The 16,868-nt window shown below is 44.1% G+C and overlaps 1 protein-coding gene across 1 annotated transcript in view; it reads right to left on the reverse strand.

Annotated features, from left to right (window-relative positions):
• Positions 1-14,036, reverse strand: part of cdh24a (cadherin 24, type 2a) — a gene marked incomplete at both ends in the record, with an annotated part of 29,294 nt that extends 15,258 nt beyond the window's left edge. The window contains 6 exon segments of the mRNA XM_084308404.1: positions 4,531-4,620; positions 4,623-4,691; positions 4,694-4,696; positions 5,044-5,163; positions 5,563-5,857; positions 13,785-14,036. Coding sequence (XP_084164530.1) covers positions 4,531-4,620; positions 4,623-4,691; positions 4,694-4,696; positions 5,044-5,163; positions 5,563-5,857; positions 13,785-14,036 — 829 coding nt within the window.
• Positions 14,037-16,868: the final 2,832 nt, after the last annotated feature.

Here is a 16,868-nt window from a genome sequence, read left to right on the forward strand (position 1 = left end):
ACCGGCGGGACGTTTAGAAAATAAATCTGATATTTTTCTTTTCTGCAAGTGAGACATTCTGTGCTAGCAAAGTCTGACTACTAGCTAAAATCGACTGACTGCGCAAGCACTGTATCACAGTAGCTCAGTGGTTCGTGGCGCGTGGGAAGGGCAGGAGACGGCCGGGAGGTGAATACAATTAGTTGTTTCACCTGTCATTCAATCAGTCTGTGACAGTCTGTCATCACTCGAAAATCTACTCTGCTGCAATCTTGTCGGTTTTACACGTATGATTGTGTACGTACAGTAGTGTAATGAATGAATGAAAACTTTATTTAACAGATTGGAGAATGGCTACAATACAGTACGGCTCAATACACACAATATTAAAATGGTGAAGTGCTTTGAGCAGGATAAACTTATAATATACAGTGTTACAGTTATACAGTTACAGTATATAATATACAAATATATAAATACTGTCACCTCCCCTTCCAACGTGCCTGCTCAGGTGTATTGTTGATGCTCTCATTGATTTGTTGTTTCTGAAGTGTGTGTGTGTGAGATATATAGAGAGAGAGGGGGGTGAGAGAGATGAGGAAGGGGCAAGAGAGAAAGAGAGCTGGGAGAGTGTGTGAACTTGAAAAATATCCGTTTAAGGTAGAAAAAATTATGCGATTAATTTGCGATTAATCGTGAGTTAACTATGGACAATCATGCGATTAATCGAGTTAAATATTTTAATCGATTGACAGCACTAATATATATATATATATATATATATATATATATATATATATATATATATATATATATATATATATATATATATATATATATATATATATATATATATATATATATATATATATATAATAGAGGGTGGAAGGGGTTCTTCAGGATAGCATCCATCTTCGTTCTCATCCTTCTCTCTGCCACCACCTCTAGTTTGACCAGTTCGACTCTCCCACTACGGAGCTCCCCTTCCTCACCAACTTGTTCAGTTTGTTGGTGTCCCTCGAGGAAAACAACAGTTGTGATTGGAGGTTCAAGAAAAGGTATCTACTGTAGGACGTTAGCCCGCCACGCCGAAGGAGGTCCCATCTCCGAAATCCAACAAACTCCAACTCGTCTCCAGATCGTCAACATGTAATTAGCTCCCATTCAAACTGTGGCTCGAGCAGGTCATTCTGTACTAGCTTTGTCTGAAAATCACTAGCTGTAGACTTGCAGGCTAGTAAAAAAAAATTTGCAAGAAATGTGGCAGCATGATGCTTTGCAAGGGAACGGACTAACTAGGCTTGCCGCGATAGTGTAGTGTAGTGTAGTGTTACCAGTGTTACTCTGCGTTCAGGCATCCACCAAGTACATTACTTGCCCACCAGTGTATGCTTATTATTATTATTATTATTATTATTATTATTATTATTATTATTATTATTATTATTATTATTATTATTATTATTATTATTATTATTATTATTATTATTATTATTATTATTATTATTATTATTATTATTATTATTATTATTATTATTATTATTATTATTATTATTATTGTTATTTTTTTTATTTTTTTTTAAATAAAAGCCATTTACCCCACTTTCATCAAATAAAAAAACTCTAATTTGTAGAGTTAATAGTCAGACAACATTATAAACTGTATAAAGTGTGGGCAGTAGAGCAAAAGTATGTTTGCGTGATGCGCTAAGTAACAGCTACAGTACATTGATACATTGAGGTATTAATGTCCATTGGTTTATTTATTTTATTAGAACCTAACCTCAACTCCAAGTCTGTCCAACAAATGGATACTCCTCATTGAAAATGTATTAAAAACAGATCTGGACAGACAGGCACAGCGGATCAATGTAGCTGCATAATGCTAAAGATCAAAGTAAGCACTCTACAGATATTGAGTATAATTTTGTAAAATGTCCAGTGTAATTTATTATTTATTATTCATGGGGAATTTCACCGTGGCAACCTTGCAACTAACCCAAATTATGAATTCCAATATGTTATTTCCAAGGCCTTCAATCAATATTTGTGAACTTGAGCTATACCTCCAGAAACCAGATAAATAAGAATTACACTTGTGATGATCAGGTATAAAGTCTGGAGTTGCTCCACTGACAATCAATGGGAGACTGATTTTGTACCCAAATGAGCTTTATTCTATAGTAGAGTTATCAGTTCTGAAACAGAAAATGTATAATCAGAACATTCCCCTGGGTTTTCCCAATTCAATATGTATGGAGCAGCTTCTGACTTGATGACACCCCACATTTGAGTTTTAGCAATCTAGATAACATGTATGAATTCTCAAATTGGGCATAGTTCCCCTTTAAATTTAAATATGATTACAAAGCTGATTGTACTGTAGGTAAAGGAGAGCATCTTCGGCATGTAAATACAGTCACACGCGATGACAAACAGACACAGATTGTGAGTGTATGAATTTTCAACATTATTTGTTATTCTAATGTGAAAAAAACCTAGCTGCATATTGCAGCTTTAATTACATAAAAGTAACGCATAACCATAAAATGTGATATTTCTAGGGCAATTGCAGAAATCACATTTACATATCATTTGCATATTTTATATACACAGCAGCACTGCAGGTCTTAAGTAGTCCCCTGGGAGAATATTAGTACTCCACTAATGTTCCAAACTAATATACAAATGTAAAGCCCCAATCTGTAATCTGTGCAACCATATGGATATTAGGTATTTCCACAGAACGATCTGTCGATGGAAAACAAGCGTCATACAACTGTGACAGCGCCACATGCAGCGTTTTGTTGACTCCAGCTGCAGCTAATATACAGCCAGGCAAACACAAACTTTTTACCTCTCAGAGTATGTTGTCTACCTCTTTACATCCTTAGTCCTCATACTCAGAGTTTATCATTTCGTTAGTTAGTCATTTTCGAGATGAAACCATGGGTGTCTTTGATTGCCATATTTTTACTTTGGTAATGGAGGTGGGGGGGGGGGGGGCTAAACTCTTGTTCATGTTTAGATTGCAGAATGCGGCTTTTCGACAGGCGGGGAGTAGGCAGCCAAAGTGCAGTGATCTGTAGCAGGGTCTGACAGTTGCTTAGCTTGGGAGATGAATCTCTCCATCTCTTGCCCAGTAACTAGCTGCTAAAAACCAACGCAAGTTTCCCATCAGAGAACGCCAGGCGAGGCTCAATCTAATGATGATGAGTGTAATAATAATCTGAAGCCTAAAGAATTTAACATTTAACACACAAACCATACACACCTCTCTCTCTCTTCTCTCTCTCTCTCTCTCTCTCTCTCTCTCTCTCTCTCTCTCTCTCTCTCTCTCTCTCTCTCTCTCTCTCTCTCTCTCTCTCTCTCTCTCTTTCTCTCTCTCTCTCACGAGTCAAAGGGAATACTATGACCCGTTTGTTTTATTTCACTCGGGCATTTTCTGTCAGATAGAAAATAATGACCTACGGAGTGGGGGGTCGCGTCGAGGAGGAAATATAGTAATATATTAGTAACTAAATAATAAACCTCCTCTGCATTTGGAAATATTAAATTGCCTCTATAAACACTGCACCCCAGCGCAGTATATCAGAGAGAGAGAGAGAGAGAGAGAGAGAGAGAGAGAGAGAGAGAGAGAGAGAGAGAGAGAGAGAGAGAGAGAGAGAGAGGAGAGGGACGAGCAGTCTTTAACATTAAGATGAATGGCGGCGAGAGGATGTCAGGAGGAGAGAGGAGAGAACAGGGGGAAGAAAGAGAGGGAGCAGACACATATAGAGAAATGCATTGTACGTCTCGGGTGTTACATACATTCTGCAGTGATTTTACTGTCTATGAAGCAGAAAGGGCTGAACTTTAAGATGAAATATTAATCGAATAGAATGTGGAAAACGCTTGGATAAGAAAAGACTGACATTATCTTTCACCCTTTCTTTCCCCTCAGAGCGGCCGCCGTGTTGCGTTTCAAGGGACGAATGGGGAGAAGTGTATAATCACACGCTGTTGCTAATTATCCTGGCGAAGGTTATGGTGTGGCAGTTGGTTTAACACCACAGGCACGCACACACACACGCAGCCACGCACGCACGCACACACACACACACACACACACACACACACAGCACACACACACACACACACACACACACACACACACACACACACACACACACACACACACACACACACACACACACACACACACACACACATTTTAAATACTTCATTTGAATCCACAGATCATTATCACACCTACATAGGATTGTAATATTGACCAAGGGTCCATATGCGTTAGACATCTTACGGGCACAGAAAATAGTGTCTCCATCACACTGCCTGATACGCATTACAGCGGATATCAAATGTGAAGACACACACACAAGTACACACATGGACACACATGGGCACACACATGGACACACACACACAAATGGTTCTTCATTCTAGACATACAGTATATTAAACGGGTAGCACAGAGACCCAGAGCTCCCTGTCGTTACACAGTGACCTGACAGCATTAGCAATGCAATGCAACTGCCATACTGTACTCACTCCTCCTGAAGCGCGGCGGGTTGTCGTTAACATCGCTCAGCCTCACCGTGACCGTCGTCGTCCCCGACAACCCGCCCAGGTGCCCCCCATGTCTTTGGCCTGTAGGACGACCAGATACTCATCCCGAGTCTCCCTGTCCATGTCAGGTACGGCCGTACGCAGACACCTGGCCGAGGGGACGAACAGGACAGAGAGAGTCGTAAATAACGAGTGCTTGAGGTTCTGCGGCAAACAGAGATCACAGAGACAAACACTGCCTCCTGAAGTTAGCATCAAGGCTCAGTGATTCACAAAGCATGTACCCTGGGAGAATGGTACTCTTTCACAAGGCACGGTACATCCAAAAGGACAGCTTATATATGTATTTATAGACACATAGTATCCGCACATGCAGTGGCACAGCATATGGTGTATCTTTAAAGGGAACCACTGGGATGTACCGTGTGCAGCACGGTACATTACCCAGAGGGCATGCTGTGGGAATTACTGAGGGAATGTGCGGCGCGAGCAGACCTGTCTGGGGATCCACAGAGAAATAGTCTTGACCCTGGGTAATGGCATACACCAGCCTGGCGCTGTTCCCATACGTCGGATCATCGGCATCCGTGGCTGTTACCTGGATTATGGAGGTCCCTGTGGGAGGAAGAAGGTATGGGGTGAAGGCCGCACTGAAATGACACGGAAGCCCCGGGAGGCATCAGTCATACAAATTGAAAGTGATGGCTGACTGGGTCAGCCGTCTTAGTGCCTGCCGGAATGCAATACAGGGCTGTCCGTGACTAAATAAATGATTGGCCGATAGTCATGGGACTTTGTTGACTGATCGATCTGACTGACAAAAATCTGTCAATTGCCTTTCCCACATGCAGTCATGCAGAAGGGCATTTATTTTATTTAGCACTTACCAGCGATGTGGTAAAAAGAAATGTCGGGGAATAATTCACCCAGCATTGGAAAAAAGCATAAAAATACTACTAATCGACAAAAAAACTACTGTTCGACAAAGATCAGGGGGCAGCCGTGATGCAGTACCTATGTTGGCCATCTCCAGCACGGTGGCAGCGTAGGGCTCGTCCGAGAAGACAGGCGGGTTGTCGTTAATGTCCTGCACTCTGATTATGAACTCAGAGGAGGGCTCAAGGGCGCGGCCTGTCTCATGGTCAGTCGCCGTGGCGACGAGGCGGTACTGGTCCTTCTCTTCACGGTCCAGGGATTTGGTGACATGTATGTTACCCGTCTTCCCGTCGATGACGAACACGGAGCCCACCCCCTCGCCCTCCAGGAGGTATTTGGTGTGGCCGTCGCCCCTGTCTATATCCGTGTGCAACTGGAAGAAAAGGAACATACAGTAGACTGAAGGATTAGAAAAACTAAGGCTGTCAAAGTTAACGTGTTAACGCACAATTCTTTTAACGCCACAATTTTTTAAACACAAGATTAACTCATTCAGCGCCAACCACGTAATAATACGTGTTTGCTCGCCAGTGGTTGAGCGCCAATCACCGATTTTAATATTCTATACACTCTCACGGACCTCGGAGTTATCATTGGAACTCATTTTGAGACCTCGAGAGTGCAATGCCGGCTGAATCCTGCTAGGTGGCAGTATCGCCTACCCTTTGAAACCTTATTTCACACTGTGTGTTACATTTCATATGGTCCGGGCGGAGAATTTGGACCCGGGCAAGTGAAACACTTCATTCGAGCAACTTGGAACGCGTCCAGCACACTTGATGCATATTTTGTCCCATTTCATGTCAGGGACACGATGGACATCAATACTGGAAATCGCGATCAGACAATTGGAATATTCATTTTGGAATAACTCCTAGCAAAGGTAAGGACTATATGACGTCACTCCTACTTTGATCCTACAATGATTTCACATCGATCGCAACGATCAACGTATGTAGTATTCAAAACGTATGCCGTTGCTGACGATCAGAGCATCACAAAACGACCCCCCCCCCCCCTTGATGCCTTCATGATGAAACATAATACCTATTATATACCTTTGATTTGGAAATAGTATCGTGTCCAGGCGAACGACTTTCGCAAAATGCACATAGCGCTCCATAACTCAGCTTTCAGGAATTAGCCCGGATCACTCTGAAACGATACAATATTCCCTGCGGGATAACACGCGAACGTATACATGAAATAATTCACTATTTTTTACACATTGGACTACAAATAGTGTCTGTAAAATGAGCCGGACTATTTTCTCCATAGCTATAATATAGAATATAAAATAGATCCGCAAAGATCGTGAAATGTCGTGAAAATAGGCAATGGAAAGCTGGCGCTAGAGAGCAGAGATGGGCGCTGGTAATAGCGTTGAATGAGTTAACGTTAAAAAAACTTTTTTACTAGACTTCACTCAGGTGTATTATTGATACTCTCATTGATACTATGTTTGTTTCTGACTCAAAGTGGAGAGAGAGAGAGAGAGAGAGAGAGAGAGAGAGAGAGAGAGAGAGAGAGAGAGAGAGAGAGAGAGAGAGAGAGTGAGGAAGGGGCAAGAGAGAAATAGAGCTGGTAGAGTGTGTGAGAGAGAGAGGGGGCAGGGTGTGAGTCCTCAGCCCTTGTGTGGGTGAATGTAACAAGTTCCTAACGTTTTCTTTCCCCTATTATTTCATGCACACTTTATTCATTGTTTTAAATTATTATTTTGTGCATCACTCTGTTTTGAATTTGATGCAAATTTGCAATGCATGAGGGTCATCCTTTTTTTGTATCCACTTTTTTTCTCCACTTTTTCTATTTTTCTCCCATCCCAATTCCATTGTGCCAATTCTTCCCTCCCCTGTCTTGAACGTTGCTCGCATATGCCCCCCACTGGCCAGTTGTAGGGAGGATAGAAGCCTTGCATCACGTGTCCCCTCCGGTACACAAGGAGGCAGCCTGTCACATCTTTTCACCTGCCAGCACGGACTCTCATTGGCGAGGTGTAACGTGTGGGAGGCTCACACTACCCCCACCATTTCCTGTCTCTGCTGTGCAGGTGTCCCCAACCGACCTGTAGGAGTCGCTGTCCACAACGTCCAGATTACCACCCATTAGGCTTGGGCGGTATGACGGTATTAAGGTATACCGGGGTATTTAGAAATACCGACGGTATTGATTTTCAATACCGTCAAAATCAGAGTTTGGTTTAAGTTTCTATTTCCACTGAAACGGAGTGTATACAGGGACGGCATTGGGTTTCGGTTTCCATTAGTGAAACGGAGTTAACTTTCGAGTTGGTTGAAGTGCGTGCACACACACACACAGCACGGCCAGCAGAGGGCAGGGGAGGCGGTCCGTATTTCCCCGCACAGAGCTGAGCTGAGTGAGCAGATGTGCGTCACACTAACCTACCTGTATGCATTTCCTCTAACTCTGAGCAGCTGCTAAAGCTTAAGCAATAATAATATTAATAATATGATGTTATTGAACGATGAAGCGTCGAAGTTAACCACCGTCACTCCAGCCCACGATGAGCTCCCTGACCACAGAAGAGCTAAACTTGCACACACTGTCGCATTTGGACAATTAAAGGACTGCAGTCTGTTTGGATTTAAGCAAAACCCTCGCGCCATGAGTCGACTCGCCACCAGTGACTTCATCCAGCACAACGAGACTACGAGAGACGGAGGCACTTCTTTGGGAATGTAATATAAAACGGGGTGAGTGAGTGTTGACATTTTTTAATCCTAATGCAACTGGCTCACGTTGATACATGGTGCCGGGCTGCCGGCCGGGCTAACTGCTACCGTTAGCTCACGTCGATACCTGGATGGTGCCGGCAGGCGGCAGTGTCTACCTTCTGTGAGATTTGTTTACCTCGAGGTTGAAGAAAGTGCACTTTCAGGTTGAAAGAACGGCCCTAATCTCAACGTGTTTCAATATAAGCAAGCGTTATGTATGGTGATAATAACAAGTATATTGTTAGCTGCGCCGCCCAGCCGCCTATGAGGGTCATCCTTTTGTGTTAAATGGCTGCATAAAGCAAGCATTTGTTGACTCTCATGTTGATACGAGTATTAAAACTTGAAAAAGATCTGTTTAACTCATTGTCCGCCGGGGGTTAGACGGGCCCTGTTCTAGCACAATCACGCTTTAAAAGATAGGAGTGCGTCAGCTTGTTTGTAGAGCTATAACTATATTCTATATTATAGCTATGGATACAATACTATGGCCCATTTGACATCACCTATCTATCGTTCAATATGTGAAAAAGAATAAATTTTTTCATCCATACGTTCCCGTGTTATAACGTGGTGAATATAAGTATCGTTATAGCATGGTTTGGGGTAATTCCCGAAAGGCTGAGTAATAGGCTTATACGTCAATTCTACTATAAATGTTGCCGTTTCTTGCCTGTACATGCTATTATTCCCAAATCAAATCTATATCATAGGTATTATGTTTCATCATGAATGCATGAAAGGGGGGGCGTTTTTTTATTTTGATCGTCACCAACGGCATACGTTGTGGAGTAACGCTACATGTTGCGATCGGGGTGAAGACATGGTTGGATCAACGCAGGATTGATATCATATAGCCCTTACCTTCACTAGGATGTACCCCAAAAAGAATATTCCAATTATCTGATCGCGAGTCCCAGTATTGGTGTCGATCGTGTCGTTCATCAGGAGCATTTGACGCGTCTCAATCCGATCGTTATAACCGCTCCATTCGCCCGACAAAGAAAAGTGAGCCCGGTGACATTTGACCATTGCACAGGCCAAGATACAAGGTTTCAAAGGGTGCTCGATACCGCCGTCTAGCTGGATGTGGCCGGTATTGCACTTTGGCGATCTCAGACTCATTCCCTATGGTAACACAGAGGTCCCCGGATGAATAATGAATAAAAATATTGAAAAAAAGGAAAAACGATCGTATACGTGGTTGGCGTTCAAAGGATGGCGGGGGATGAGTTAAGGTAGATTTAGAACAGATAAAAAATATGCGATTAATTTGCGATTGATCGCGAGTTAACTATGGACAATCATGCGATTAATCAGATTAAATATTTGAATCGATTGACAGCCTTAACAAAAACATGTAAGATATACTGTATATATTCACTGTACATATTCCCATGCTTCCTTTCTTCTGTTGCAATGGTTTCTGGAGGCCTGGAACTGAGCCACCACGCTGTACCAAAACAATTACCGGCAATGCCGTCACGTGGCAACAATAAAACAACGTCTATCTCGTAAGACAACTGTTCCCTTGTGTGCGATCTTGGGCGTTTTGGAACCACTTTACAATTCCAGCGCATGCGCTAATTCAGATATCATCACATCCCTCATTAACGTTCATCTCTTTGTGTCAAGCAGGCAGTGTAAACACACCGCCATGTGAAACGGATGATTTATGACGAAGGAAAAACTACGCAGTTCTGCTTCTGTCGGTCTGAGTTTAACGGCACCAGGTGTGCAGAGGGTCCACGTGGGACCAAGAAGTGTACTGATGCATACAGCTAATTAACTCACTGGACCAAGCGTGGGGGGGGGGGGGGGTTGAGATGGCAAGAGCACATCCGCCCTGCAAAAATGGCCCGTGTTCACAGATGCATACAGTAATACCTACGCAGCCGAACATATTCATCTGTATACGTCTCTCTTCCCCTCTTCTCTACCCATCTGTCTCCTTCCTCCTCCTCCTCCTGAAAACCCATCTGCTCGCCAGTCTCTATATCACTTAAATCGTCTTCTCTTTTCTCTCTCTCTCTCTCTCTCTCTCTCTCTCTCTCTCTCTCTCTCTCTCTCTCTCTCTCTCTCTCTCTCTCTCTCTCTCTTCATCTCACAAGCGCTACCTCTCATACTCTCCGTACGTCCATATGTCCACGTTGTTCTCTCTTTTTTCTCCCTCTCTTTCTCGCTCTCGCTTCTCCCCTCCCTGGCGATCTATTTTCATTTCTGGTGCAGAGTGCATGTTCAGTATTTAATGGCGGGAGGGGAGGATATTACCGTGTGAGCTGACTGGGTAAAAAAGGCCAGACACAGGAATAGAAAACTAAACGTACAGCTATCTGACCAGGAGCTCCTTCACATGCTGCTTGCCCTCAAGGCACATCTGCAGCACATGTTCATAATCCACGTGGCTTACTGTACTCACACAGCCTATGTGCCCCCCCCCCCCCTCGGTGGCTCTGCTCAAGCTCTCTAAAACCCTTTCACTACCACACTACCAAAGGGTTAACCCTTTCACTGCGACACTACAGAAGGTTAACCCTTTCACTGCCAGACAACAAAGGGTTAACCCTTTCACAACCACACTACAGAAGGTGAACCCTTTCACTACCACACTACAGACGGGTAGTGAAAGGTTAACCTTCTGTAGTGTGGTAGTGAAAGGGTTAAAAACCCCGGCCCTTTGAATGGTGGCAGCCAACATTGACCGGTGCAAATTTACAGAGCAATATAGATTGATTTTCGCAGCGCTTATTCTTATTTTTCTTTTCTTTTTTCTTCCAAGTGAGATTTATTGGGTCAGACTCCAGTGAGACTGTAATTGTCACGCATACCACAAGTCCAGGAGCGAGCCGAACAATTCACTGCTCGGAAAGATGGATGGCACGTTTTTTCTATACTCGAAAAGGTTGATGTATTCCAGAAAATGACGCATGTTTTTGTGACAGGTCCAAATGCACATGCGCGCTAGGTGTTGGATAAAGCATGCTAACGTAGACTAAGGGATAGATGCTCACTGTACAACACGTGTGTGTGTGTGTGTGTGTGTGTGTGTGTGTGTGTGTGTGTGTGTGTGTGTGTGTGCGTGCGTGCGTCTGGCGTGTGTACATGTATGTCCGCATGTGCCTTTGAGGATAAAGTTGGGGATTATAGAAAGTCATGATAACATAACCTGCAAATTGCTAGATGAGGGAATGGCTGTTTTATTCATCCCTACAACCCCCACCCCTCCCCCCAGTGCCCCCACCTCTTTTTTTCCTTCAGTTTTGAGCCCATACTTCACCACAATAGACGTCAGTGTCTGTGCACCTACCCCCCCCCCCCCCCCCCCCCCAGCCCCTCCCTGTGTATAATTGCTGGCTCGGTCCTGCTGTGCATCAGTCAGCATGGTAAAATATTTTCACAGTGGGGGTGAAATTTTTCCAATACATAAAAACAAAACAGTGAAAAGCTGTAGGGGGGAGGAGGGGGGGATTATCTGTGATGGAATTCCCCCAGGATCCCCCCCCCCCCACCCCCATGTTGTCACTTTCTCCACTTCCTCTTTCATCTCTGTTTTTTCTACTCTCTCTCTCTCTCTCTCTGATACTGTACATCTATCTTCGCTCTATCTCCTCTCTGAGCCATTCACTTATGACATTTATTTATTTTTCATTAACAACAATTTTGCCTTTCTCAACGGCTGAGAGACACTGTATCAAATACCCCACAATCCCTATATCTGGTTTCAACTGTGTCTGGATTACCCCACCTCAAACCTCGCGCAAATCAGTTTGACAAGATCTTTGTGTTTTATTGGCCTGCAAATGCCGCAACGCCGGAGAAAAGGGGGATAGGGCAGAGCTGGAGAGAGATGTTTTATTACACGCAATCAACACCAGAACCCCACTCACACAACAGTGGGCAGCATCTCGTGTGTCTAGTACTGATTGCAATAACACCCCCCCCCCCCCCAGACTATATCAATAACAGCCAGAGAAGAAGATTAAACATTTACGAGGTGTACACACACAGTGTTGGTGAGAATCCAATCTAGGGTGTCAGTATAAAGTATGCTTGGAGCTCCACAGAGCTAGAGTGGGCTGGCAATGTTCCCTCTTAGCATTACGGCTGATATAATCCACACTCTGAGCAAAGCTGTCAGCAGCTGCATCAGTAGAGGAGTTGCCTGCGCCGTGTGATGTGCTACAAGTATCCCCCGGGGATCCCGACCTATCAGGTGCGTGTGCGTTCTTCAAGGCATCTATGACACGTGTCTAGTTTTTGACACCGACTGACAACAGCGGAACACTTGGTGGTGGTGGTGCGGTGGCACCTAAGGCCGCTTGATTAATGGTGAAAATCCTAATCGCGATTGTATCGATTGATATTGAAATCGCGATTTATTAAACGCGATTGCCCCGTCGATTCGAGGGCATCATATGGCGATGACTGGATTTAATTTTTTTTGGATTTGGCACCGTCTACAAGTTACCAAAGACATCTCAACATAACTGGAGGAACGTGCCGTGGCTCCCTCCTCCCTCTCAACATGAGCAGAAAGTAATGTTTGGTGAAGGAAGGGTGCGCTGCATTTACAACACAAGACAAAACGAGGGCAACACGGCATGTGGCACAATCATTGTTTTATCTTGTTTTCATGATCGTGGGAAGCCAAAATCGTAATTGGAATTGAAACACGATTAACCGTCCAGCCTTAGTGGCAACCACACTGTTTCCTTGTCCTTGAGCATCCCTGAGCTCTAGTATGTATAGGGACTGGATGGGCATGAGTAATTGAGTACTCAAGAACTCAGACACTCGATTTATTACCAGCTACTTGGATATTAGCATCTCGCTTTTGATTTATCGGAGACTGAACTGTAGGAAGGGAAAGGAAGATCACTACGGTTAGAGAAATCCCTCACCTGAATCTCACAGTTACAATTTAATTCATGTGGTTCCACTGTCAATGTGCCTTTTATGTTGAAGACATCAGACTCTTGTTGGGCTGCAGCTCCATGTCATCCAGAGAAATGCTCTTACAATTTTTAGACACTTGAATGTTTGTTTTTGATGTGATTTTATGATTGTATGTGGAGTAATCATTCTTTTTTTTAATACATCCACAGAGCTTGTAGAAAGGTGCAGAATAAAAGTAGGCATACCCCCCCCCCCCCCCTTTATTATTATTATAATATAATGATTAATGAACTTATCATAAAATGTTGGCGGGTCCAAATTGAATGTTGTTGTTTACATGTTGGGCGCATGTAGGCCTACTTCCCATTTCCCCATGGAATGCGCCTGATTGGATAAAATGCTGGTGCTCTAGTGTGACATCTAGTGGCTGACTGTGACACCTTTAACGTCCCCCCCTCACTGTCTGCAGTGGGACAGACACATTTACACGCCCCCCCCCCCCCCTCACTGTCTGCAGTGGGACAGACACATTTACACGCCCCCCCCCCCCCTCACTGCCTGCAGTGGGACAGACACATTCACACCCCCCCCCCCCCCCCCCCCCACGCTGTCTGCAGTGGGACAGACACATTCACACCCTTACTGTCTACTTGTGTGAAAATGACTCACCCGTCCGATGAGCACAGGCTCGGGTCCCCTGTATTCTTCGATCACAAAGAACTGGTTCCAGAGCCAGCTCCGCCTGCGACGTGAACGAGGCTCCGCCGGCAACAGGTGCAGCGGCCCGGACCCGCCGTCTTCGGACACCGCGACCCGTTCGGAGCGGCCCTGCGCCTCGTTAGGCAGAACGCCGACACCTGCCTCCAAATGCAGACTGTGACCCTCGTTTGCGTCGTCAGCCCAGATCTTAGAAGTAATCATATTCCTTCCTCTTCCGGGAGTGGGAATGGTCTGAGGGGCAGGGTCAGGCGTTTGATAATGTGGGGTGGATTTTGAATCTGCAGCCACCACCGATTCTCTAATAGCAAAAGCGCCCGTTACAAAGTCATTCCGTCCTATTTCCTTCAATTTAGAAGCCACAGTAGATGTGCTTCTCATTTCGCCCTCTGTATTCCAACTGTCCTCCTCCAACTCTTTAATATTCCCCACAGAAACTGAAGTTTCTCCGGCCTTTGGATCAGTGAGGACTTTTTGACTTTTCTTGGACGCTTCCAGCATTTCAGCGTCTCCCTTTGAAACGCTAACAGCTACCAAGCTTCCCTCGCTCAACCTCTCCCCGGCACAGAGCAGAAGAAAGAGCAGCAGAGTCTGCGCTGCCATGGCCAGAGGTCAACTGGTCAACTTGTTCCCAACGGATGCTTTGAGAATGACTGATCAGAGGCAGGTTTTCATGATTCCCCGGCTTCTGTTCTTCCTAGTCTGTGTGTCTCCTTGTCTCCCTTCCATCGTGTTTTCCTTCGCTCTCCCTGGGGGTCACAGATGGGGGTTTATTTCCTTCCCCATTTTCCAATGCAGCACGCATGCTTCGGGAGTCCCACAGTCAGAACAGGATTACCTGAGAGGAGAGATAATTAGTGTAATCTCCACTGTCTTAATTAGAATGAAAGCAAACAGCGCTTCGGGGTATAGGAGGGAAGCCGCGCTGAGATGTTGACATAATTCTCATTAACTTATAGGGAATTGAGGAGGCCTGACACTTGGGAGAAAAATCGTTTACGCAGTACATGTACAAGTCGAGCCTCATCAGCGGAGCTCTCTATAACATTATTGCAAAGCACAGAGGTAACATTTAAACATTATGTAGCAATGAATCCCGTTTAGTCTCGTGAGGCATGAACAATAAAGCGAGGATAAACTCAAATAGTTATTCCACTGATCTAGAGCCAGTAGACTGTAGGCTTAACATGTCTATCTTAACACTTTGAGTGCCAGCAGGGGGCGCACGATTTATCGCTTGAATGCCAGCCTTTTGAGACAGATTTTCCGATATTTCATGATTTTCGCAGAGCTATTTCTATATTCTATATTATGGCTATGTGTCTAATACGCCTGTCGCTTATCAATGACTTGCTTGCAGTCAACATGTACGAAACGGATAGTTTTTTCATCAGTACATTTCCGTTTTGAAAAACTGAAGTTTTTGAAAATGTCTAGAAAAAAATAAGATTCCGTGATAGTAGCTCTTTACTGGAATACACAAAACACGTTGTCATTTTCTGGCTGATTTATGAATCGTTTTCAAATAAACTCTAGATTATCGATAGTATATGTGTACTTATGCACGCTAGAGAAGCGGGCTGAAAAATCTATTATCTATTTCCTGGTCAGCGCTAATGTCATACACGCACACACACACACACACACACACACACACACACACACACACACACACACACACACACACACACACACACACACACACACACACACACACACACACACACACACACACACACACAGACACGTTGAGATATATGTGAAAAATACATCTGATTACCCCAAGACTGGTAACATAGATTCCTTACCTCACATCAGATGTTCTGCAAAAAGATTATTCCAGGGGGAGCTCCAGTAGCTCACCACATATCTCGGCGCTATTTCTGTGTCGGGGAAAACCGTGCTGCGTCACGGATCTGGTGGACTCCGAGTTCGATACCCGGACCCGCCGTCATTTACCAGAATGTCTTCCCCTGCTCTATATCCCGTTTCACCCTGTATCTGTCGGTCATGCTTGACCAGAAAAGCGATAAACGCTAAAAAATTAAGTAAAAAAAAAAAAAAAAAAATTATTCCAATTCCTGATCGCCATTCCAAATATCGATCGCGTTTATTGATAGGTTAGGTACTCGAAACACATAATCCACGCTGCTCTGAGTGTCCACAATGAATCCAATCGTCTCCGGTTACATGCCTGAGAAGTAAAATGTGGAATCCGGAGTTTTCTTTTCTCATGCATTTCCATTCAGTCCAATCCAATGGGTGCATTACCATCCGGGAGACGATAGGGGGCGGTATTTTCCCTGTTCGAGCTCATATACAGTCCCAATGATAACGTGAGGCTAGATTGATGAAAATTAATGGATATCGCTAATAAAAGCAATAACGATTAAATAACGAGATTTCGCGTCCCTGGCACTCAACGCATGGCATGAAATAACGAGATTTCTCGTGGCTGGCACTCAATGTGTTAAGGGGAGGTAGCACCACCTAGAACTATATGAAGAGGACGTGTCATGGCCCCAACATTCTCACGCAATACGTTCAACACTGGGAGACAACGATATACTTTCTTTCAGCGTGTTTTGTCTCTCCATGGGGACGGGGGAAACCATTTTCGAATGTCCTCTTCTTATTATTCTAGTGTACCACAGGTGAGTAGGGGGAAAATGTAGTGGCAATATCAACAAGTTAAGTTGTTGGTTCAATAACCATACATGATGGAATGCCATCTAGCAGGTGTATATGATGCAGCTACAAGAATGCCAGAAACATCATATTTATGGTTGTTTTTGTCAAAAGGCGAAATATGATAATATCTCAAAATGTACCTGTCCAGGCAAAACTTATCATTTTCACCTGAGGTGCCTCGCTTAGAAAGCAGGAAACAAGGGAGCCAATACTGGATTAGTGATGCCCTGATACTAGTCTCATGATAGCTTGCTGAAATAGGATATCAATATCACAACATTTCACCAAAACTAACATCTGATACCACGTGTAATGTGTCAGAAATTAAAGCAAAGCGACTTCACA

Source organism: Notolepis coatsorum (genome assembly GCF_963971535.1).
Source record: "Notolepis coatsorum genome assembly, chromosome: 2".
Classification (NCBI taxonomy): domain Eukaryota; kingdom Metazoa; phylum Chordata; class Actinopteri; order Aulopiformes; family Paralepididae; genus Notolepis; species Notolepis coatsorum.